This window comes from Anabrus simplex, chromosome 6 (genome assembly GCF_040414725.1).
Source record: "Anabrus simplex isolate iqAnaSimp1 chromosome 6, ASM4041472v1, whole genome shotgun sequence".
Classification (NCBI taxonomy): domain Eukaryota; kingdom Metazoa; phylum Arthropoda; class Insecta; order Orthoptera; family Tettigoniidae; genus Anabrus; species Anabrus simplex.
The window spans coordinates 286,393,099-286,417,974 of NC_090270.1; the positions used below are offsets into that span (position 1 = coordinate 286,393,099).

At 37.9% G+C, this 24,876-nt stretch overlaps 1 protein-coding gene across 1 annotated transcript in view; it reads right to left on the minus strand.

Moving 5' to 3' along the window:
• LOC136876467 (uncharacterized) overlaps positions 1–24,876 on the minus strand; it is a 484,774-nt gene that overhangs the window by 135,935 nt on the left and 323,963 nt on the right. The window contains exon 13 of the mRNA XM_068228446.1: positions 4,700–4,843. Within this exon, the coding sequence (XP_068084547.1) occupies positions 4,700–4,843 (144 nt within the window). The remainder of the gene's footprint in view (positions 1–4,699; positions 4,844–24,876) is intronic.

Sequence of the window (24,876 nt, forward strand, 5' to 3'; positions counted from 1 at the left end):
CCATCATATGGGATCAGTCTTAAGACAATGACATTGGACAGAAGAACATCCAATAATAGTCAGCACAAACGAGACTCATGGACAACTTCTCCAAAAGGGGTTATAGTACCCAAAGCGTAGTCTACGATGAATATCACTGATACTCTATTTCAGCAATCGGTCTGTTTGGCAGATGTTCAAAGAGCTGGGTGGATTTAAATACCACATTCAAGTTGCTCAGTATTTAACAGAAAGGGATGAGTGAGCCTGATTACAGTATTAGAACCAAGCATTGTCTGTGATCTATGAGGTCCCAAATTTCTTCTGTAACATATGGTTTTCATCCAACATAAAAACCATATTCACCATAATGGCTACATCAAATGACAAACAACTCAATTTTTAGAGTTTGAACGGCCTGATGTCATTATATTGAAACCACTATACAGCGCACAGATTACACATTTCAGATCAATATTTGCCGCATATTACATGTTTATGCATGGTGTGTATTACTGGTAGATTGGATTTTAACATTATATATAAATAAATAGGCTGCCTTTGCTAACAAGACCTAGTGTTTATGGTGCACTATGTCTTCTGGCATGGGCTTGAGCAATTTTGTTACTTTCATTGATCTGTCTCTGTCTTATCCTTGGCTTTGACAATATGAAAGTGACTGAGGTATGAGTGATGCTAGTAATGCCATTCCTTATGCAGCAAGTCACTGCTATGAATGGTATGAAACTGTTGTTCAAAGGGTTGGTTGGTGCATGTATTTCAGTGGACTTGGCAGGCTGATATGTAATAGCAACTTCTGGCTCAGTGAGGAAAGCAATGGGAAACTACCTCACTCCTCATTCCCCTAGTACACCTCTTCAATGGTACCTAGGCCATCTATGACAGCTAATGGTGGAGCTGTTGAGGATACAACCAGCCTTCGGACTGAGGACTTAACATACAAACATACATAGATGTAAGTAAGAAGAGGAACTGAGCGGAGAGGCAGTGCATGTTAACACGCTACAGCTATGGAGCCAAGTTTTGCATTCAGGAAAAGTGGGTTTGAACCCCATTGTCAGCTGTCCTGAAAAAGATATTCGGTGGCTTCCCATTTTCACTTCCAGGCAAATGCTGGGACAGTTCCTATCCATCGGCAGGAGCTGATTCCTTCCACTTCCTTGCCCAATTGTATTCATCATCATTTATTTCATCTTCATCTTGCAACAGGAAGGGCATCCAACAATAAAAGCATGCCACATAATTTCATCTGACCCCATCCCCGACCTTGTATCAGAAAACGGCACTAAGAGGTAGACGTAGGAGCCGGAGAGCTGTTTCAGGGATGTTATTCTTCAGACTATGTATTGTTATGGTTTCTGTGTTTACAACATTGCATTCATCTACTTTGTATGAACCTCCACTCAAGTTACTGATAAGTCATTTATGAATTCTTTTAATTATTTGAAAGGATATTCACCCACCACAGTAGCGACAATTGGGAATTAGAAGTGGGGGGGGTGGGGCAAAAGATTGTACAGACAACAAATTTACCCAGGATTGTGGGATATAGCAGCGGGGGGGGGGGGGTGTGTGTGTGTACACATCGAAACTGTGAAGAAATAAAGCTACAAAATGGTAAGTTTTTTGATGCTCTCTGAGCAAATTTGACAGAGAGGTAAAGTATACGATATTAAATAGAAGGAAGCATCCACCTTTCAATACTCTGTTATTAAGTTGAACCAAATAGAAGTTACAACCTGTTCATTTGGGACCGGTTTCTACACATTTGAAGTGTCATCATCAGCCAATTAGCAAAGCAGTGCAAAAATTAAGTCATAGCGATCTAAAAACACATAACACAATGATCACAGACAAAAAGTGTACTAGAAACATTAAGACTATTTTGTGCCAAAGCAATTCCAATGTTATCATTGTGTTGTGAACATCAACTGGAATTGCTTCAGCATGAAATAGTGTTAATTTTTCTATGTACTCTATGTGATCATTGTTATGTGTTTTTAGATCTTTATGACTTAATATTTGCACTGCTTTGTTAAATGGCTGATGATGACACGTCAAATGTGTTGAAACCGGTCCCAAATGAACAGGTTGTAACTTCTAGTTGTTTCAACTTAATAACAGAGTATTGAAAGGTGGATCCTTCCTTCTATTTATTATTGTATATTTCTCTATTCAATACGGAACAATCATGAAATTTTTAACTTTTAAAACAGAGGTAAAGGTTGACAGTTTACCAAAAGTGTGGTAATAATAGTTTTTTGAGACTTTGATTCAACACTGTACAGTAAAACTTTCACCAAAGGAACAGTATTTATACATGTATTACTATTAAATAGAAGTACGGCATGATTATAGAAATTTAAGAAAACATTTACTACTTGACTATACACTAAGAATCTAATACACTAAAGAGACTGCCAAACTGGCAAATGTGCATGGTAAGTGGGTCCTGTGTCCATGACCTTGGCAAAAAAAAAAATAAAACAACATGATACCCTTCCTTACAGCTCATGCAAAGTATCCGCTACTTACTGTAGCGGTATACAAATCGGTTAGCCGCAACAAACAACATTTTGTGCGTATTTCCACTCATAATTTTGTTAATAATTAAAGAAAATAAAGGAAAAAAATAGTTGATAAGTGATAAGACAACAGGGCTTGTATAAATTGCTTTATTTTAATAATTACTATATTTCCTACTTTCAGCCTGCTAAAATGAAATACATATTTGTTTTTTCCACAAATCACTGCTACTACTCACCCATTCTTAAAGAGGAATAAGAAATCCAACTATGGAATGGTATACAAACACAAGAGCAAATGAATTTCCACAGTGTTCAATATTTGTATTTTTAGTGAAAAGAAATTGTTATAATTATGGATATAATTAAAATTTGAAACAAGTTATGAGCTAATATCATGTTCAATATTTAAGCTGACCAACTGTTGGGAAATGAAAGTTTCTCTGTGGAGTTTGGTAGATGACATTGTTATAGAAGTCAGACGACATTGTTAGTTAGAATCGCAGGCTTACAATTGTTCAATGTTGAGAGTATCAGGTGATCAGTTTTTACGTATGAAAGATGGGGAGTCCCTTTGTCTACTATGATATACAATATCTTCCCACATAGCATAATTTTATTAGATTTTCTTATGATCTATATAAATAAAATTGTAACAACTCTATGTCTATAATAATATTGATTATTTTGGTGATATTTTCTTATAGTTATTCAATTCAGTCTGAGTTCCTATTCTGAAAATCTAATGGATATGTTTCAACCAAACTTTATGGATCATGGACGAGTTTCTACATATCAGCCTGCCAACTCGAACAACAAGAGAGGAAATGTTTCACTGTCTTGATAGTTACATAAGAGACAAAGGGATCCAGTAGGGAAAATGTATGGACTTCTGTGTGTATGGAGCTCACCCTTTCAGGCAGGCATTGTGGGATTGTTTCTAAGGTCAAGGAAGTGCCGTAAATCCAGATACAAATTGGGTGCACTGTTTCATACATAGGAAAGCATTAGCCTCCAAAGGAATACCACCAGAATTTGAAACTGTGCTTGGAAGTTAAGTTAATTTTATTAAGGCTCAACCATTAAATAACAGATTATTTTCCATATTGTGTGATGAAATGGGCAGTGAATACACACAACTTTTGTTTCATTCTGAAATTTGATGGCTTTCCAGAGGTAAAGATTTAGCAAGTTTTATTGTTTGTAAATGAAACAATGAATGATTCAAGAACTGGAAAAAATCCAAAGAAAAGCACCTCGATTTGTTCTGAGTGATTTCCGACAAAAGAGTAGCGTTACAAAAATGTTGCAATGTTTGGGTTGGAAAGAATTGAGAGAAAGAAGAAGAGCTGCTCAACTAAGTGGTATGTTCCGAGCTGTCAGCGGAGAGATGGCGTGGAATGACATTAGTAGACGAATAGGTTTGAATGGCGTTTATAAAAGTAGGAAAGATCACAATATGAAGATAAAGTTGGAATTCAAGAGGACAAACTGGGGCAAATATTCATTTATAGGAAGGGGAGTTAGGGATTGGAATAACTTACCAAGGGAGATGTTCAATACATTTCCAATTTCTTTGAAATCATTTCGGAAAAGGCTAGGAAAGCAACAGATAGGGAATCTGCCACCTGGGCAACTGCCATAAATGCAGATTAGTATTGATTGATTGATTGATTGATTGATTGAACATAATTCTTATCTTGCATGACTCATTGTTGATGAAGCATGGTTACTAGCAATTTCCTACCTTTCAGATTTTTTTTCAAAATTAAATGAACTTATCTATGAAAAACTAAACACATTTGAGAAAAATCCAGATTAGTTACATAAAAGACAGGAAATTTGCACTTTTTCCAACACTGGAATAATTTTTTGTGTCCATTCTGAGTTTCTTGAAACATTTTTTCCAAATAACTCTTAAGAAAAATTTTTGTGGGTTTACAACCCATTTCAGGCTTACAGTTATAAGAATAAGCTTTGTTTATCGAAGAAAGAACAGTTAATTGAGCTTTCAAGGGACAGTCAGCTAGTATTGCAAGATCATAGAATTCTGACGTTCTGGTTGGAAAAAGTTGAGAAATGCTGCATTAGGATATTTCGATAAGTTGTTAAAGTGAAGGTTGGCAATTTAAATCCACTGTTTTTTGTGAATAAAGGGAATATATAATACTTACTGTCTTGACAGAGTGGGGGATAATATCCATTTCTGCAGCCAGATTCACATTCTCCTGTGTAAATATTGCAGCTTCCATAGTCAGGAACACAGTGACCACATTGCAGCCTGCCGCCAGCTCCATAGTAATCTTCGCGAATGTATTCTGCAAGATACAAGGATTTATATTAAATTATAACTTGTTTTAACAGATTTGATTTGTACAGATGTAAACATAGAAAAGTGATCAAAGTATAGAATTTCTACATGAAAATCAGATTCCCAGGTATCCACCTTACCTCTTCACAACCGACCAATGCTATAAAAATTAAATGGAATGTCATTGTAATCTGCAGTATCCTTGACACAAGTCTGTTGCCGTCATTATAATGAAAATGAAATGCTCCCTATGTTTTTGCTTTATGTCATAGTACCTTTCGTCAGAGTACTTTTTTGGAGTGTCTGAAGAAATGTTATAGATTTGAAGGATATGAAGAAGTATTCTGCTTATCATATGAAAGCAAAGCAAAGCAAAGCAAAGCAAAGCAAAGCAAAGCAAAGCAAAGCAAAGTCATCTCTATACAGGCCATGAAGGCCCTTGGAGTTGTGGAAGGTAAAGGCTTCCACTATCCGTAACCTCGGTACTTGATGGGGTAGAGTGGTTAGCTCTATGCCCGGCTGCCTTTGCCCCCAGGAATTAACCTGGTGCTCATTTTTGGTGTAGGCTGAGTGAACCTCAGGGCCATGTGCACCTCCGGAAGTGGAAATCTCGTTTCTTAAATTTTACGACTTCCTGATGGGGATTCGCACCCATATCCTTCCGGGCGAACCGAGCACGCCTTTACTGCCTCGGCCAGGCAGCCCCCGCTTATCATATGAAGGTTCCACAAAATGTGTGGAGATATTAGCTATCAATGTAAAGTACAGCAGTGGCTTGATAATCAACCCAGCAAGAAGAAAAAGAATTGGAATAGCTCGCAAAACAAAGAGATTGATGTTGAAAAGAAGATGCACTCTGAACCTTGCTTCAAATACTTGGAAGAAAAATACTAAGTGAAAACCTGGGAAGTTATAGGGCTATTGTTAGGTACTTATGGACAGTTCCAAATTTATAAATTACCGAGCTCGATAGCTGCAGTCGCTTAAGTGCGGCCAGTATCCAGTATTCGGGAGATAGTAGGTTCGAACCCCACTGTCGGCAGCCCTGAAAATGGTTTTCCGTGGTTTCCCATTTTCACACCAGGCAAATGCTGGGGCTGCTTCCTTCCCAGTCCTAGTCCTTCCCAGTCCTAGTCCTTCCCTGTCCCATCGACGCCATAAGACCTACCTGTGTCGGTGCGACGTAAAGCAACTAGCAAAAAAAAAAAATTTTTAAATTACATAAATTTTTCATATGCTGCAAGATGAATTCATCCATAATACAAAAAATAGCTGTTAAAGAGACTCTCAGTACATTGTACATGATCATCTGTACGGTTTCACTGAGAAGTAAAATCCGCCTTTGAATTTCTCATTTGTAATAAGCAAAATTTACTGTATGATTGTTTACCTTTGAACATTAAAAATTTGTAACTGATGGTAACCCTTGTTTAAGGGCAGCTATCTCTAAAGGATTTTATCTCTCATCTATTCTTCTGCCAACTGGTTATGATGAAGTAAATAACACTGGAACCTAACAGCTAGTGTTCCACTATCTCAGCGAAGTTAGATCAGCTTGTTTTTATCTGCACACTGAGTTAAATTAGGCTGTGTGCATTCTAGAATATGGCAAACAAATTTCAGCTGTAAAGAAATACCCGGCAGGTAAAGTTTTATCTGGTCTTACAGTACTTGATAATTTACCCTTAAGGTAACTGAATTTATGCTCCCAGTAGAGTTTTCTGGACGTAGTTGAACGGAAATAACATTTACATGGTGTTAAGTAAGTTTTATAAACACATGCTTCTAAGAAGAGCAGAGAAAAGAGTTAAAATCCCACTCTTGGAAATCCTCTAGGACAGGGCTATGTACATTGACCCAAACATAGTTATTAAGAACAGTGCAATTTCTTCATATTCGGGAATAAATTTGAATCATATATATCCAAAACATGACCATTCCTACTTCTTGAAAGCAGTCACTCAGTACAGAAGATGATTTGTTATCAATTATTTCTAATCGTAGAAAAATCTTGCCACAGAGAATGAAGGAAGGCAAAGAGGAAAATGAAATAAATTGCAGATAAGCTAATTAGGGGGTAGAATAGTTGTTTCCTATATATTTGCCTGAGTACAGCTAATATTTCTGTCATATATAGACGAATTCCAGTCCGACTCGTTGGCTGAATGGTCAGCGTACTGGCCTTCGGTTCAGAGGGTCCCGGGTTCGATTCCCGGCCGGGTCGGGGATTTTAATCACTTCTGATTAATTCTTCTGGCTCGGGGACTGGGTGTATATGTCCGTCCCAACACTCTCCTCATCATATTCAGACAACATACTACACTACCAACCACCACAGAAACACGCAATAGTGCTTACATCCCTCCAAGAGGGTTGGCGTCAGGAAGGGCATCCGGCCGTAAAACAGGGTCAAATCCACATGTGCGACGCAGTTCGCACCCGCGACCCCACAGGTGTGGGAAAAAGCGGCAGGAAAAGAAAGATAGACCAATTCCACTCAGCTGCTGCTGCTCCTGCTGCTGCTGCTGCTGCTGCTGCTGCTGCTGATGATGATGATGATGATTGGCCTCAGCCTATGTGACTTGAATAACTCACTGGTTCACTGGTACGACATTCCAGGAAGATACCCCTTTCTTTCAATATGTTTTACGACACACCAACACAGAGAGATCTTACTGTGACAATAGGATAGAGGGCCTAGGAATGGGAAGGAAGCAGCTGTGGCCTTAATTAAGATACAGCCCTAGCATTTGCCTGGTGTGAAAATGGGAAACCAGGGAAAACCATCTTCAGAGCTGCCGAAAGTGGGGCTCAAACCCACTATCTCTTGCACAGCCAACTTGCCTGGTGTAAGATACTGCTGACATCATTGTGAATACTGAACTATAATAGCATACACATGATGGTATAGATGTTGATTCCCATAGGGAACCTGAAATATTTGTCCCGAATGAGTAAATTTATAATACCAATATAAATGGTCCGTTATGGGACATTATAAATTTTCCAGCTAACTCATTCCTGATTACCAACGTTTCACCCCAGTGGGCTAATTTGGGCTCATCAGTTGGTAAATAGTGTTACCGTTACTACAGCAGTTACACTAAATAACACACTAAACACAGTAAAGGGAGAAAAGTAAGTGCAATTACACAGTACCAGAAACCACTACACACTCAGTGAAACATCAGCTGAAACTACGCGGATCTCCGCCGATAACAACATTAAAATATATCAGTAGGGCCAACTAGATGACAATAAACCAGGAAGGTGGGAAGGAGCTGGCTTAGATTGCAGTTTCCGAAATAATCAAGCGTGATCCTAGGTGAAAAAAAAGTATCTTTGAGAGTTTATCACACGGTGAAATGTCACTAAATTTTGTCCCGTGTTAAATGAAAAGAAGGCCACTAGACTCTAATCGCTTCTAGAACTTCCATCGGGGGAGAAATGGTGGGATGCCAGTTCAATAGACTTGCCAGTTCAATAGACTGTTGCTAGGTAGTGGGTGGAGTATTAAATGAGATAACAGTAACCTAAGTACTACTTACATTCCGTAGAATCAGCTCTGATGGAAAAATCACAGTAAAAATAAGAGTTAGATTAACAGTAAATAAAATAATCAATGCCTATTAGCACTGAAATAATATACTGACATGAATATTACCATTAGAGTGGGAATGCAAGATTCTGCCGGCATTAGTTATAAATAATCTAAGAAATGACTGTGTTCAGATTCATTTGTATGCTACCAATATAAATGGTCTGTTATTGGACATTATAAATTTTCCAGCTAACTCATTCCTGGTTGCCAGCATTTCTCCCCAGTGTGCTAATTTGGGCCCATCAGTTGGTAAATAGCACACCCACCAAGATGCATGGCTAGTGCATACCGTGGAAGCCACTGCATTACAAGAGACTTTGTCTCATTACCAAAAATTGATGCCCACCTGGCCATCAGATGATATAGATGTTGATACCCATAGGGAACCTAAAAATTTGTCCCGAATGAGTAAATTTAGAATACCAATATAAATGGTCTGTTATTGAACATTACAAATTTTCCAGCTAACTTATTCCTGGTTGCCAGCGTTTTGTCCCAGTGTGCTAATTTGGGCTCATCAGTTGGTAAATAGTACACCCACCAAAGCACATGGCTAGTGCATACCGTGGAGGCCAATGCGTAGACTACTCAGAGCCACCGGCAGTGCCAATGCACTATGGGAGACTTTGTCTCACTATCAAAAATTGATGCCTGCCTGGGCATCAGATGCTGGCAACCAGGAATGAGTTAGCTGGAAAATTTATAATGTCCAATAATGGACCGTTTATATTGGTATTATAAATTTACTCATTCGAGACAAATTTTTCGTCTTCCCTATGGGAATAATATATAAGTAATAATAATAACAACGTAAACGTTTCCACCTTTTCAATACTACAGTATATTCACAAAATTACGAATTACAAGGTACTAGTTTTGACCCATCTAGGGGTCATCATCAGCCGTATTGGAGCAAAGATCATTTGTGGCGAAATCCTAAGACAACGTTATTTTAAAGAATAACAAGTGAAATGAGATGTTATGGTAATAGTTAATAATACAAGGAATATACATACTAAGAGGTTTTTAACAAAGAATAAGGTATAAATGGGGTGTTGTAAAAATTATAATCATGGAAATCAGTAAGTTCTTGTATTGAAATGAAATATGGCTTAGGAAGAGGGCTTAAGGTGGGGCTGAAGGGTGCGGGAGAAAGTGTAATTGTCTTGGAAAAGTACCTTTGATTAAATTTAGGATTGAGTTTAGGTTGGCTGCATTATTGTTTCTGAGGAAAGTGATAAATAGATCGAAGAGTATGTTGGGTTTCTCTGAGATTTCATTGAGATTGTGACTGGCATTAAAGTATTGGTCTAGGTGTATGTAGTAATTTTCCATTATGTTGAGTAAAGGGCCCTTGTTTGCTAATACGAGGATGTCCATGTCTTGTTCAATATTGGTGAAATTATGGTTATAATCTTGCATGTGTTGGCCGATGGCTGAAAACCTGTTGTATTTTATTGCGTTAGTGTGCTCGTGGTATCTGATAATGAAGTTTCTCCCGGTTTGCCCGATGTAGGTTTTTTTACAGGTGGTACATTTGATCCTATAAACTCCCTATGGGAATGAACATCTATATCATCTGATGGCCAGGCGGACATCAATTTTTGGTAATGAGACGAAGTCTCTCGTAGTGCATTGGCACTGCCAGTGGCTCCGAGTAGCCTACGCAGTGGCCTCCACAGTATGCACTAGCCATGCATCTTGCTGGGTGTGCTATTTACCAACTGATGTGCCCAAATTAGCACACTGGGGTGAAACGCTGGCAACCAGAAATGTGTTAGCTGGGAAATTTATAACGTCCAATAACGGACCATTTATATTGGTATTATAAATTTACTCATTCGGGACAAATAATTATATCATCTAATGGCCAGGCATGCATCAATTTTTGGTAATGAGACAAAGTCTCTTGTAGTGCATTGGCACTGCCGGTGGCTCCGAGTAGCCTACTCAGTGGCCTCCAATGTATGCACTGGCCATGTGTCTTGGTGGGTGTGCTATTTGTCACAGGTGTAGAATGTAGTGGAAGTGTTTATTGAAGACTTTATTTGTAAACCTTCCGTAGTACTTACTGTATGATCTGAAGTGTGGTGATATGTGTTATTTGTATTCCATGTAACGATCTAACCTGTACAGTGTAATATTTTGGTAACATATGGTATTTGTAAATAGTAGATTTTGGTTCTATATTTACTGGATGTATCCAGAAAGTTATTACATGAATTTTTGAACAGGGTTTGTTACCTTTTGTTGGTTATGTATTCTAGAAAGTATTTTCTGACTATTCTGGGAATGGAAGATTCGCGATCGTATGTATTCGAGAAAGTATTTTAACATCGCGACTGAAGTAGGAGTTGTGATTGGTGAATCTGGGTGGCAATAGGCGGGCTCATGCGTTCTGATTGGCTACTCCAGGGTCATGGTTTGCCTTTTTAAAGAGAGCGAGGCAGCATTATGTGGTCTTGGTCTGTCTGTGGTCTGTGAGTGGTCTGTCTGTCTATCTTCTATCACTTGACTGTCAGAAGTTTTGATGACGTCAGCGGCGCCTCGCTACCAGGATGGGGCACTTTGGGGGTAAGCACTCTTGATTTCTGTTCCACCTTAAATTTCCTGTAATGTTCGCTTGCTTTTTCTTGAAGATCCATACGGTGCTAATGAAGGGCGTTGCTTTTTCACCTAGCGTTGAACATCGTTAAGCCTTGGGGCGAGTTAATGCACAGATGAGAGGAAAGTTTATCAATGGTTTTAACAAGGTTCAAACACGAAAAAAAATATTATTTACAAAAGTACCTTACAAATCAATTCGGAACAAATTCAACTATAGTAAAATACAACTTACATGTTCTGCTGAGACACACCAATTATTAATACGCATTCCTTGACTATAGCTTCCTACAAGTTCAAAGAGTCAAGACAATACCATATATCTAGTTACCAAACAGTTTGTACAATACAATTTAGAAGGTAGGAATAAACGTAATATGCAATTACAATTTACAGTGAAGTTAAATATACCTTTCAAAACTCTGGCGTACATCAAGTGACACAGAACTACTAGAGGCAAAACCCCAAGGTAAATATATAATACTGCAATTTACATGTTTAGCGAAACAAGGAATGGGGAATGCCTCAAAAACAAACCGGCAAGCCCAGCTGAAAAGCTAAGGCATCAGAAATAATTGAGTGGCGAATCTAGGTGAGGTTAGGGCAGACTCCTATGTGAAAAAGCGTTGAGGTAGTCCTCGTGAACGATGAACATTCGAATGAGCATGTAAGTTTAATACTCATAAAAATAAAAGTCCACTCGAAACTTATCGTCGAATTTTAACAGAGTCACTTGAAGTTTGTGGCACTTGGCATAATGTAAAGTAATGCCGCACGACTTAGTTCTTAGTTTGAAACACTGTTCAACGTAATTTAATTGGATTAGAAAATAAAGATGTTTCACTCGTGAATTCAAACTCATTCACGTATTGATAATAACATGAAATTAAAAGACGAAATTAATCATGTATTGACAGTCCTCGGTTCGACTGTTCGTAAAATCGAAACGCACAACTGAATGTTCGTAGAATTGAAACGTGCTGTTTAGTATAATTGAAATGCACAGTTCACACATGCACAGTTTACAGTTCATGACCTACAAATATTTACACAGTTCATGAAATGGCAAATTAGTGACGTGGTCATGCTTGCAACCGAGTAAATCTGGATTAAAACACAGTCACATAAACTTGAAGTATTTAGTACTCTGTGAGGAGCAAACTGTTCTAAGTCCTGTCCAGAACATTAAACTTCAAATTACGAGCACTCGAAAACATTCGCAAGTCTTAGACACTCGTGTAGAATAAACAGTCACTTGATAATGTTCAGACGAAGCACAATTTATATCACGTCCCGTCGGAGTAAAAGTTTATCACTCACAGTATAAAGAAATCCGTACAAGTCCATATTCGACGCGATTGGGTTAAAGTCCACGGACTCGAAGATTGATAGCCACTTCACGCTAGATCACGGTCCTCGCGAACCGACTGTATGAACTCCACTGCCTAGTGTGCACATACACACTCTGGCCACACACTCAGGCCACACACTGCTCTGCTGAGCGAAGCAGTACTGTATTTATATCTGATCCGGGCCTTCACATCTCGTTCCATAACTTCATCGCCTCATATCAGATTTACGTGAAACTCTGCAGGAACGTAGATAAGGGATCGGGTTACGTGATGATGTTGTTAAATTTGTTTAATTATTATTGTGGGGAAAGTTACTACCCATAGAAACTCGAAGAACATTCCACATCAATCTAGGCTCTGTGTCGCGGCGAGGCATGTTGTGACGTCACCCGCTCTCTACGTCACATGCACACAGCTGTTGCTCGGCGTCCAGTCAGTCTTTCGTAGCCGGCCCGGAGCGTTACGCGTAAGTTTCTTTAAGATTTCCATTACGGGGACTTAGTTTTGTACCGCCGTTACCGGTACAGTATGTCACTACTAAGTGCAAACAGAAATGAAAATTGCAAGTTTGAAATTTGCAGGAACTACCGTACTCAAAGATTATGAACAAAACTAAATGCTTAGAAAGATTATTATTAGCACTATGCTCCAATAGATACACACGAAAGATACACACACAAAGATACACCCAAATATAGCAGGCAAGATACATTACTATCTAACCTACACTACAATTCTCAACTGAAATGTGGTTGTATGATTTTACTGCTGGTGGATTACTGTTATTTTCCCTACTATGCAAGACAGAGAATAAGTGTCCTTAAGTACTGAATAATAAGTGGTTGTCTACAGAAATTTCTGTCAAAACTACGCCGGGGGGCTTGAACTGCAATATTATTCGGATATAGAATTTTATTAACTTTTACTCAATGAATAAACGAAGGTACAAAGTACAAACTATGCCGGGAACTTAGACTACAAATTAATGGAATAAAGTAATCACCTGATTTTGTATTTGTTTACATAACTAGCATGTGCGTGTAACCTACTCTTTGATCTCGTCGGAATGCAGCAACAATCGTCAACAATCCAAAAACTGTTAAGTACCATAATTATCCAGTGAAATTACCGTGTATTCTCTTTAACTTCTTTTTAAATCGAAGTTTACAGGCGTATCGTGTTATTTAATTTAATAAATTATTACCTTCGTGATAGTTTGAATGGATATCTATACTGTACCAGGAAAAGTTATTGGGCACAAAAGCATTGGAAGGATCTCAGGTAGTGTACAGTCTTTCTGAAACAGGATCAGAGAAGGAAGCTTCGCAGGGCGAATAATAGATGGTTTTAAAATTTTTCTGATAAATTTATTAATGATTTGAAGAAAAATCACCCTGCTTTTATTATTGATTCAAATACTAAAGATTGTCTTGAAAGTAAATCCTCCATTAACATGTTCAGTTTGAAATCAAATTGCAGAATTTTAAATGCTGTTTAGATTGAACAAAATATAAAATGAAATGGCGTATGGCTTTTAGTGCCGGGAGTGTCCGAGGACATGTTCGGCTCGCCAGAGGCAGGTCTTTTGATTTGACACCCGTAGGTGACCTGCGCGTCGTGATGAGGATGAAATGATGATGAAGACGACACATACACCCAGCCCCCGTGCCAGCGAAATTAACCAATTAAGGGTAAAATTCCCGACCCTGCTGGGAATCGAACCCGGGACCCCTGTGACCAAAGGCCAGCACGCTAACCATTTAGCCATGGAGCCGGACTGAACAAAATATAATCTTTGTTGCATATATCCACTTGATGTTTGTAAAATGTCCAGAATGAATGATTGTTCTCAATACCTTCAGTTAAATAAACCCTAAAGTCCAATTAAGTTTTCACTCATGAATTCAAAATAAATAAATTCTAAATAAACACTTTGTTCATAAACCTTAAGTTTAAATTACTTCACCAACTGACTAAGATCTCAAAGTTCAAATTAAATATTAAATCTTTCAAATCACTTCTGTGCAATCCTAAAGTCTGTCTAAGTCATTATAGAATAAATATGATTTTAAATTACATTTGCTTCAGAAATCCTAAATTTTTAAATAGATTAAGCATGATTTTAAATTATACACTTACTGTAGAAAATCCTAAAGTCCAATTAAGTTGTAATAGAATGATTTCAAATTACACTTGCTTCAAAAATCCTAGTCTTTTTTAAATAGTTATAAATAGACCTACAGATCTGTTAATTTACTTCCTACAATTTCAATAGGTAGTAGAATTGAAATTCACATGACCAAAATATTTTTATGGATTAGGCACTTGCACTTGACTAACGTAGCACTAGAGTAGTGTGGTTGATAGAGTGCCTTGGCAATAAGTCAGTTAATGTTTTAGTGCAATATGATGAGATCATTCATCTAAGAAAGATTGTAAAATGCACTTATATCACCTGAATTCAGCAACAGGAATGGTTGAAATGCGGCTCCGCAACTCGGCGGCTGGAACTCCCACGACGATCAGTCTGAGGTCGAACTCAGCACCAACGGCGGCGAACCATGTTTCATCCCTCGATGTTACCACGTATTATCCCTCGATGTTACCACGTATCATCCCTCCATGTCACCACGTATCATCCCTCCATGTCACCACGTATCTCCAACGATGGAGCCTGTCCCATGTTGGATTCGATGTTTAAAGTAATACGAGGTTTCAACACTTTGCCAAGATTTCCGGTGTTTGTCAGAGAGAATGGACACATGGGAAAGTTCAATTGGCACGATAATACAGGATGTAGCACTATCAGTTCAGAGTAATTAGTTGCACTTTACACTTAGATGAGTTTGAAAGCATAGTTCATACTTGCACTTTATAATGCAGCAGTTAACATGTGACTCAAAATAACGCAGTCTTTTGGCATAGTCTGAAACGCAAGTCAGGTCTCTGTAGAAAATATATACGATAAAAGGAAATCAGTTCTTAAGTTACAAATTTTAAATGCACAGTTCGTATAGTATGGAATTGAACACTGGACGTAGTTCAGAATATACAAAAATCACATAGTAAGTTCAGCATGAATATTAGGGTCACACTCAATGGAAAATCATGCGTAAATTCAGTTCACACTATGTATGCAACAGTCTCTAAAATTCTAGAATTCACTTCATAAGTAGATTTTCTGTGTAAATTAGCCTAACAAGGGCCCATATTTCCTATTACTGACAAAAATTGTCCTTGCGGTTCAGTCTCTTTTGTAATGATCCTGTTCAAACCTTCACAAAATACGTGAAAATTGACCACATCACTGAGTATTTGACTAGCATAACACCTAAAACAGTTCAAAATCATATTTACAGAAGAAACACACATCAAAACGTCTTGAAATTCATGAGTCTGTCAACATTATAAGTTTAAATTATCGTGCACAGTCCTTCCCATGTTCTTATCATAGTGCATGATAGTGACAGAGTTCAAATACACATTAAACATAGTTAAGTCTACAATGCGCTGTAAATTGACAAGTCTAGCCCTTGTATTAAATTCAAGCTGAATACACCTTCAAAATCACAAGTTCGCAACTCGGTAGAAAATTCTTAAGTCTTGTAACACGAAGTTCAACTTTGAAGTACTTTAAAATGTTTCACATGTTCACGATGAGGTTGAAATTTCTAAGTATCGTGGCCTTGCACAACGAAATTCTAAGTATTATGGCATGATTCATTTTAACTTTGCGTAACGCGATGCAGCAGCATAATCTTCTCCTGTGGTTGAGTTGTGGATTTCAACTGAGTATACCTGTCAAGTCGTTGACCTTATATACCCTGCTGTGGACTGGCTCTCTGCGCCAAGCGACAGAAAAGTGGTTTTGTATGATAAACTTCTACCTTTAATATCTTCAAAGTTACAGGATGGATTAACCCCAAATTTCAGCTATTATCCTTTCAAAATGTGGGCTTCATGTTGGTGTGGGTCTCATTTCTGTATCTTAAGCCATTCAAAAGTTACGGAAATATTTCCAGAGTATTCCACTGGGGAAGTCGAGAACATGTGGCGATTACGTTACTCATCCTGTTCCCCTCTCGCACTGTCTCTTTCACTCCTGCAGCAAGCAGCGGATTCCAGACCTTTCGGTCGTACAGCTCTTTCAGGCGCTAAAGCTGAGCAGTTCTTTAATAAATAATGACTTAGAAAAATGATGTGCCAGGCCATATAACTTCCTGGTACAATACAAAATACCGGAAAAGTAGCGGCGGAAGTTACAACTCCTTATGATAATCTGCCTTTGTAAGTATTATACCAACGAACCTACAGAAAAAATTTTAAAGTTGATATTATTACCTAAAGTATTTCCTAAACCAAAATTCGAAACAAGGTACACCTAGCTAGCATACTTAACCTAGAAAACGTAATCTACTGAACACCAACTGAATTACTTGTTATAAAATTCTAATAAATATCACTACTCCCAATTTCTACCAACAAGCACTGCACACCAATATATAAATAGTACTAAATGGATATATATATAAACCACACGCACATACATACACACAAAAATTGAACAATTGCAATAGGTTTTAACTACTTTATCACTACAATAATGTAAGAACTGTCTCAAGAGCTGACCGTTCACAAGTGCCTCCAACAATGGAACCTGCCTGTTGCCGTTTCTTAATGGATGAAGTATTTTTGCACCTGTCTCTTGGCATAGGCCAGAGCAGAATGTAGCTTCCACCAAACTCTCAGTCCCATTTATGGCTGAGACTGTACAGAAGCTGCTGATGCACGGTGTGTACTGAGGGTTGCCATTCGGAGCATGACTAGTCTATCTGAGTGTTATGAAACATATTGCTCGCATGGTCAGTCGTACTATAATAGTACTTTTGTGACCTGAGTTGGGACAACAAAGGCTTGAAGTCATCAAAAGCTCATTTTGTTCTGTAAAATATTAATTTATTGTTTATTTAGAGAATTAGACCTTTTGAACTGGAAAATTAGTTGAGTGTAAAATTATTTGTGTGGCATTTAATATGATTGTTTTGGACTTAAGGACTTATAGAAAAACAATCGTTTTGGAATTTTTTTGGTGTTGTATAAGGTAATAATAATAATAATAATAATAATAATAATAATAATAATAATAATAATAATAATATATTATAATATACTATTATTATTAATATTTTAGGTTTGGATACGTAAACTTTGGAGGCAGGGTGTACTGCCGCATGTCCTTTTTGGTGACTAAATTTGTATATGTGGCAATAGCATGGTCTCAAATTTTTGCTGAGGAAATGAAGGGTATTCTGATTGGCTATAATAACGATGTTTCGTATTGGTGAATGTGAGTGTCGGGTGAAAATTCTGCAAGCTGACTGGTCACTGGTGATTACACGATTTCTGGCTTCTGCCTGCTTCGTGAGAGCGAAGCGTGTTTTCTAGGTCTTTTGATACTGATCAGCTTAGAGGCTGGACTTGTTCTGTATCCGGCCCGTCTCGGGACCCTAGCCCCAGTGCTATTCATTCTTGTGTTTTGGCCTTTAATGTGTTTCATGTAACTTCTTTTAAAATGTAAATTATATTCGTGCATCAGAGTTTGCCCTTGATATTCCACATTTGCCAATTTAAACATCAAAAGACTTAGCTTTACAGCTAGTCTTTCAAATTTGTTTTTGGAGGCAATTCTCTTTTCTTGCTCAAAATATTGTATCCAAATGTAAATTTAACCTTTCTTTTCTGGATTAACGATATTGTTGGTCACATGTAAAATTTGGTTTTCCTTTGAGTTTGCCTCAAGTAGTTCTGCATCAGCTTCTGTGTTCAGGTTCTAAGGCTCCTACTGTTCGAAGAGTTGATTATTCTGTTATTACTATGTTTATTTTATTTAAAGGTTATTAATATGTAACTAGTGTTCACTGGCAATTCCATGTTTTTAATCTTCACCTACTATGTTGTTTTCATTTGATTTATTAATTGGATATTGTATCTTATCTCCTGTGCTAATTAGTAAAGAGTTAAGTGTGATCATCGTGTACCCCTTTCTCCCCACAATGCCATACATCCAAATGGACCTCGTAGGATTCCTCCCGCTGTCCACTTTCTGTTGTTAGTTGCAGTATAGTTTACCTTTTTTTATTTTCATTTTATGATATGTTTTATGTTTCTAAATGAAGTGAGTTTTTAATGTCCAAATATTACCCCTGTTACATTGGTAGCAGAGTGTGTGTTGTGGAAGAAAGACAGGTCTACGATGATTGTCTCGTGCTAAATGTATTAATTTCAAGTTAAATTCTAATTCTGTAAAATTTTTATCACTACCTTGAATGGTCTCAAGTCGTTTTCGGTCAGTTTGCTGTAAATCCAAAGTGTAAATTAATCGATCTCATTTTTCTTTTTAAAGGTTGTAATTCCTGTGTGTTTATCTCAGTTTATTTATGTTTTTCATTATGTTTACTCGATTTCAATATTCACATCTTGAGAGAGCTGCCTATTATCTCAGTATTAGGCATCTGAACGTATTAGGCATTCTTTTCGTGATGTTGAATCCGTGTTTGCTGTTTGCTGTTTTCCGCTAACCACGTGTTGTTTTTAGGCTATATCATCACATTGTGTGTGCCGTATTTTGGTGTAAGTCCTCTGTGACATATTTCAATGTGTGATTGTTAATTTAAACTTTTCTCGATCCATGTGTTTCGATTGTAACATCTGGGTGATCACCTGTTGCTTTAGGCTATGTCCTTGAATTGTGCTAAGTCGCATATCTTCCCATGTGGCTGCTTGCTTATCTTTCAAACAGCTGATGTACATATCTGTTGAAGACAGCTGACCGCTTGATCTACTTCAAGCTTTTGTATGCTATTCCATCTTTAAAATTTACTCGTATCCTTGCCTTCTTGTTCTTCTTCCATATGACATAAATTGTAATGTTGATTGTCATACTGGTCATCTTGTGTAAGTTGATAAATTTTGGCTTGGAGTCTCATTGGATTTTCTCAAACATCTGTTTTGGTAAATTTTGAGCAAGAAATTTTTAGGTTAACTTCGTAATTTTGCATCTATTTTTTTAGTGTTTATTCTGTATTGCAAATCTGATATTTCAGTAAATTATTTTCAAATTTTGGTTCTTGTTACCTACTATGTTTCATCTGGCATTATTCTCTGTGTGTGATTATTTAAAAATTTTCTGTAAGGTCGTGTTTTGGCTCAATGTTATATCTAAATTTCTGGTCATGTGTTGTGTTTCGTTTCAGTCTCCTACTGTACCTTGGTTCGTTTCTGAATAAGTATGGGATTATTAGGTGCGCTCCTGGGCAGCTGCTGAATTCTCAAATCAGACAGGAGATAATGGGGTCTCTGAATCTGTTTGAAAATGTTCCTAGATAATCTGTAGAGCTTTTTAATCGTGCAATTTTCTGTTTCCTTTTCACTTTTTTTTATTATCCCATGTATTCCTATATTTGCTAGGGAGGGTTCTATGAGGACTTGGATAGTGTTATAGGGTGAACCTTTCTCACCATATCTTTAGACCAGGCCGTAATGGCAAAATTTGACAGGATATGGATCTGCACCTGTGCTCGCGACATATCTGAAGTCTAGCATTCACATGATATGAGATTCTTTAGTAATCTTTTTCTTGATATTAGATGGCTAGATGTAGGATAGTGTCCATTATTTTTGATAATTTATGTACTAGGAAGGTTTTCTTCAAAAGTTTGGTTTTGATATAATTATCCTGAGCTGTTTGTTTTTCAGTTATCCCAAATTAGTCATAAAATTGGTAGTAAAATTTGCTGGTGTTACGGTTTAGTAAAAGTTCTTTAATTAATTATTTTTAATTACTCAAACTTTATTTAATTTTCTTGGTGTTTATTTTCATCAGTTTCTGTTTGTGTCTTCTAAATTAACTTACCCAGTTTGCTCTGTAACCGGCTTCCAGTGGTTACACAATACACAGTTAAGAAAAGGGGAAAAAATCAAATTACACGGCACTTTAAAACCTTAGCACACAATATAAACATCAGATGAACTGCGCCAATACCAACAAATGAACATTAGGTTGGGCAATGTTACGACTATAATAAAAGAATGTGGAGCGGGTCTGGGAAACCTACCAGGGCCATTGGGATATGAAGGTTGCGGGTTTCCAGAAAAATCAACGGCGATCCCTTAATTCAAGATATTATTTTTCAAAATGAAATGTCGTATGGCTTTTAGTGCCGGGATATCCCAGGACAGGTTTGGCTCGCCAGGTGCAGGTCTTTCTATCTGACTCCCGTAGGCGACCTGTGCATCGTGATGAGGATGAAATGATGAAGACAACACATACACCCAGCTCCCGTACCGTTGGAATTAACCAATTAAAGTTAAAATCCCCAACCCGGCCAGGAATTGAACCCGGGCCCCCTGAACCGAAGGCCAGTACGCTGACCGTTCAGCCAACGAGTCATACATTTTTCAAAATAAACATTACAAAGAAATTCGGAACAAAATCCACCTATCCCAACAATCCAATTACACTACTTCCAAAATACAAATTAGATGTAGTTTGCCAAGAGCTTTGCTTTGGGGCAAGAGATTAACCATGGACATCTTAACATAATGGGACTTCTACAATACAATTTTGAGGTTAATAGGAAACACAGGATACAAATACAATATTAAATAAAAGTTAACATGCTTTCTAAGGCATCTGAGAAATTGGAGTGGCGAGTCTGGGCGAGTAGGGCAAACTCCCATGTGAAAATACAAGCGAACATTAGATGTAAATTAAGGTGGAACTGAAACCAACAGTGCTTACCCCAAGGTAGTCCATTCCGGGAGCGAGGATTCGCCTACGTGCATCTGATCGCTGGACTGACGAGAGAACGAAAGACCACGAAATCTCACCTCATTCTCTTAAAAAGGCAAGGTTGGTCCTGGTGTGATTATCGAGTGACCAATCAGAGCACAGGAGCTTTCCCATCGCTACCCAGATCCACCAATCAAAACTCTTTATCAAGTCACGATGTTTTCACAATATTGCAGAACATTGGCAGACACTAATCGCAAACTTTCCATCTTCCAGAATTAGTAAAGACATGCTTCTAGAATCGACTGGGGCCAACACACCCTGTTCCAAAAGTCCGCTTTACAACACTTCCAGAACGTCACAAGATATCACTTAACCATAATAATTTACAATTTAGTAGTTACTTAGGAAGATAAAGGGAATACAAATAAAATATTCTACAATAATATTTTACACCATATAGTAGAGATTATCCACAAGTCTCATGCTCAATTATGGGGTCCTGTGGAAGGTGCAAAATTTCAAAATTTCAGTAACGAGCCTTGCCATATGTGTCCATCCATATTTGTAAATATTGTAAATCACCGGGCGAGTTGGCCATGCGCGTAGAGGCGCGCGGCTGTGAGCTTGCATCCGGGAGATAGTAGGTTCGAATCCCACTATCGGCAGCCCTGAACATGGTTTTCCGTGGTTTCCCATTTTCACACCAGGCAAATGCTGGGGCTGTACCTTAATTAAGGCCACGGCCGCTTCCTTCCCACTCCTAAGCCTTTCCTATCCCATTGTCGCCATAAGACCTATCTGTGTTGGTGCGACGTAAAGCCCCTAGCAAAAAAAAAATATTATAAATATGGAAGATGTCATTTGTGTTTGTCTTGGGTGCCTTGGAAAGGCATTTATGTGAACTGAGACTTAGGACTTAAGGTACTAAGAGTTTGTCGCTCTCCTGGGAGTACAATATTGGTCCTGATGTCTCTTGTCGTGTGATGGAATCAAGGAGTATTGAAAGTTGTGTTTTACCTTTTTCTTGTGTTGATATTTCTTGAATCAGTGGTCATTGCACTGATGTTTTGTGTGTATTGTGTTATTGAATTGTCGTGTGTTGGACAGACAGGCGTGGTGATCTTGGTGAGTCATGCTGTAATCTGATATTTCTTGGTATGAAGGTGTCTTTTGTGCCTTTTAATTTTCTTATATTAGTGAGTTGGATTTCGGTCTGTGCACTCTTGAACTTTTTTTTTGATACTTCTCTTAACGGTAAAATTAATGTGATCTGTGTGGGACACATGCAAAGTAATGTGAGTTTGGTTCTGTGCAAAAATTTTAAAATGATGTATATGGTATGATGAAGTGGTGGGTGACTTACCAACCTCATTTCTGTGAGTTGTCCTTCTAAGGATAATGCGAGCACTGTTGCAAGCTAAAGTAATAAATTGTAACTTCACCCTGGTTTGGATTCACTTGCAACATTCTAAATTTAACCTCCCATTTTTGTTTTTCTTATCCTAGGTAATTAAGAATGCGCCTAGGCTGGTCAATTCCCAAGTTAAATTTTAATGAGGATATGGGTAGTACATTTATGTGCCCTAATGGTAAAGTTGTGTACTGACCTGTCATACCTGTTGTGCATGATTGTTTAGTCATCTATAATTATAAAAGGAAGTGTTTGTCTGTGTGTCTGTGCGCGATGGCCAGCAAAATCTACAGCACGCAGAGATCTATAATTTTGAACATGGGTAGATGGAAAGGGGTCTGAATGTACCTCGAAGCCGGAATTTTCATTTTCGCTTTCGTTGGTGAGTTATGAACGAAAAACCATCAGAAAACGTGCATTGGGATATGACAATCCAACGTGTTGTCACCAAGATTGAATGCATAGAGTCGCTGTCACTAGGCAACGTACATAAGATAGGTAGAGAACACAATATTCAAGGAGCCATTTTATGTCCAGGGCATAGGAAACCGGTTTTGGTCTTATATGGTATGAGGGCATATGACGCTGTTGATGGTGATTCGTCCGTCGGATCGGGACGTAAAGTCTTGAGCTATTCAAGAGGAGTGGGCTATGTGCCGGCGCCAGGTTTCATCCTCTTCATTCTTATTATCATGTATAATATCATTCATTTCATCTCATTAACTCATCTGATTAGGTTGACGTCATGAAAGTCATCCGGTCGTAAAAATTTGCTACGAAGATTCATCTCACTTCATACCCAAACCCCGTAGAGAAAGGGGACAAGGGTTGGACACTTATACATTTAGAGGAAACATATATGACACAAGATAGACGATAATAATAAACAAGGAATAATACACAAATCAGTCAGGATGCCATTGTAAGTCCGTAGAATAGGAAGCCATTTTCCCTCAATCCATGATGTCTGTCTGTCTATTTGTCTGCGTTCATGTGTGCAATGCCCAGCCAAATATATGGCAAACAAAGATCTAAAATGTTTGTCATAGATGAGCATAGCTTTTCACCTAAGACGCATGGCTGGGTCTGAAAGCAATTCTTGCTCCAAGACATGAAGCTCAAGAATTATCCGGTTTCCTATAAATTGAAAAGTCTATCGACACGACATGTCATACAGATGAGGCTGTCAACTACACGACAGAGATTTTGTACAATTTGGAGTCACCTAGAGTACCCTCAAACACCTTGGGGTGGACGATTGTGGCACCGATTATCCTTCTGAAGAATATGAATCCTTCACTCTGCAATGAACACGGCTCTGAAACTGATGACAAATATTATTGAAGCCACCATCATGACTGAGCATGCCGCGGGCGAAGTAGTATTCATCGGACTGTAAGTCCATTGAGTAAGAAGCCATTTTCGGCCCGCGACACGAGGAGCCATCAGCCCCGTAATATTCGGAACTGTTTGTGTGTATGTATGCGAAGCCCAGTCAAATCTACGACACACAGAGATCTGAAATTTTGACATAGGACAATCGCTTGAAGTTGTAGGACTCCATCTTCGAAAACGGTGCTTTTGCCATTGTCAACTGTATGTGGATTGTTCAAGAGTTCGAAAGGCAAACACAATACAGTATACATCTTACCTCCAAATAGAAGGACATTATTATATTTTATTCCGAAGTTCTAAGGAAACAATATACTGTATTTTGTATTATATAACATGGTCTTTTACATGGTTTTAATATTATCTGTACCATCCATCAACCCGGTATCTTAAGCATTAAAATAATATATTTCATGCAATTTACGTCAAAAATATGTGAGTTAATAAATATAATGCTTTAATTTGATTTTAAATAAAGAGTTTAGAAACATCTAACAGTTGAATTACTAAAAGCGGGCAAAGCCATGGGCACATGCTAGTATATTGTGTATAATGGAATTCAGTGAATTGTAATGTGTTTGTACTGTATAATCATTAACATATGTTTTCTTTTCTTTTTATTTTCTTTTTCTTTTTCTTTTTTAAATTCTGGTGAATGTCTTTCCTTAAGTTTTGGGTTGTGTAAAATCTTGGTCTCTTTCTGTAATATTGTGGGTCTAGGATAAACATAAAACCCACCCTTGAACTCTTTAGTTTCTTCAAGCTCTTCCGAATGGTTGGACAATGGACTTGGATCATGCATTCCTCCTTCTGCTGCATATTTGTTTACGTTCCAGTGGCTGCAATAACTTGGTCCATCCAATGGAGAACCCAGCTTGTTTTGAGG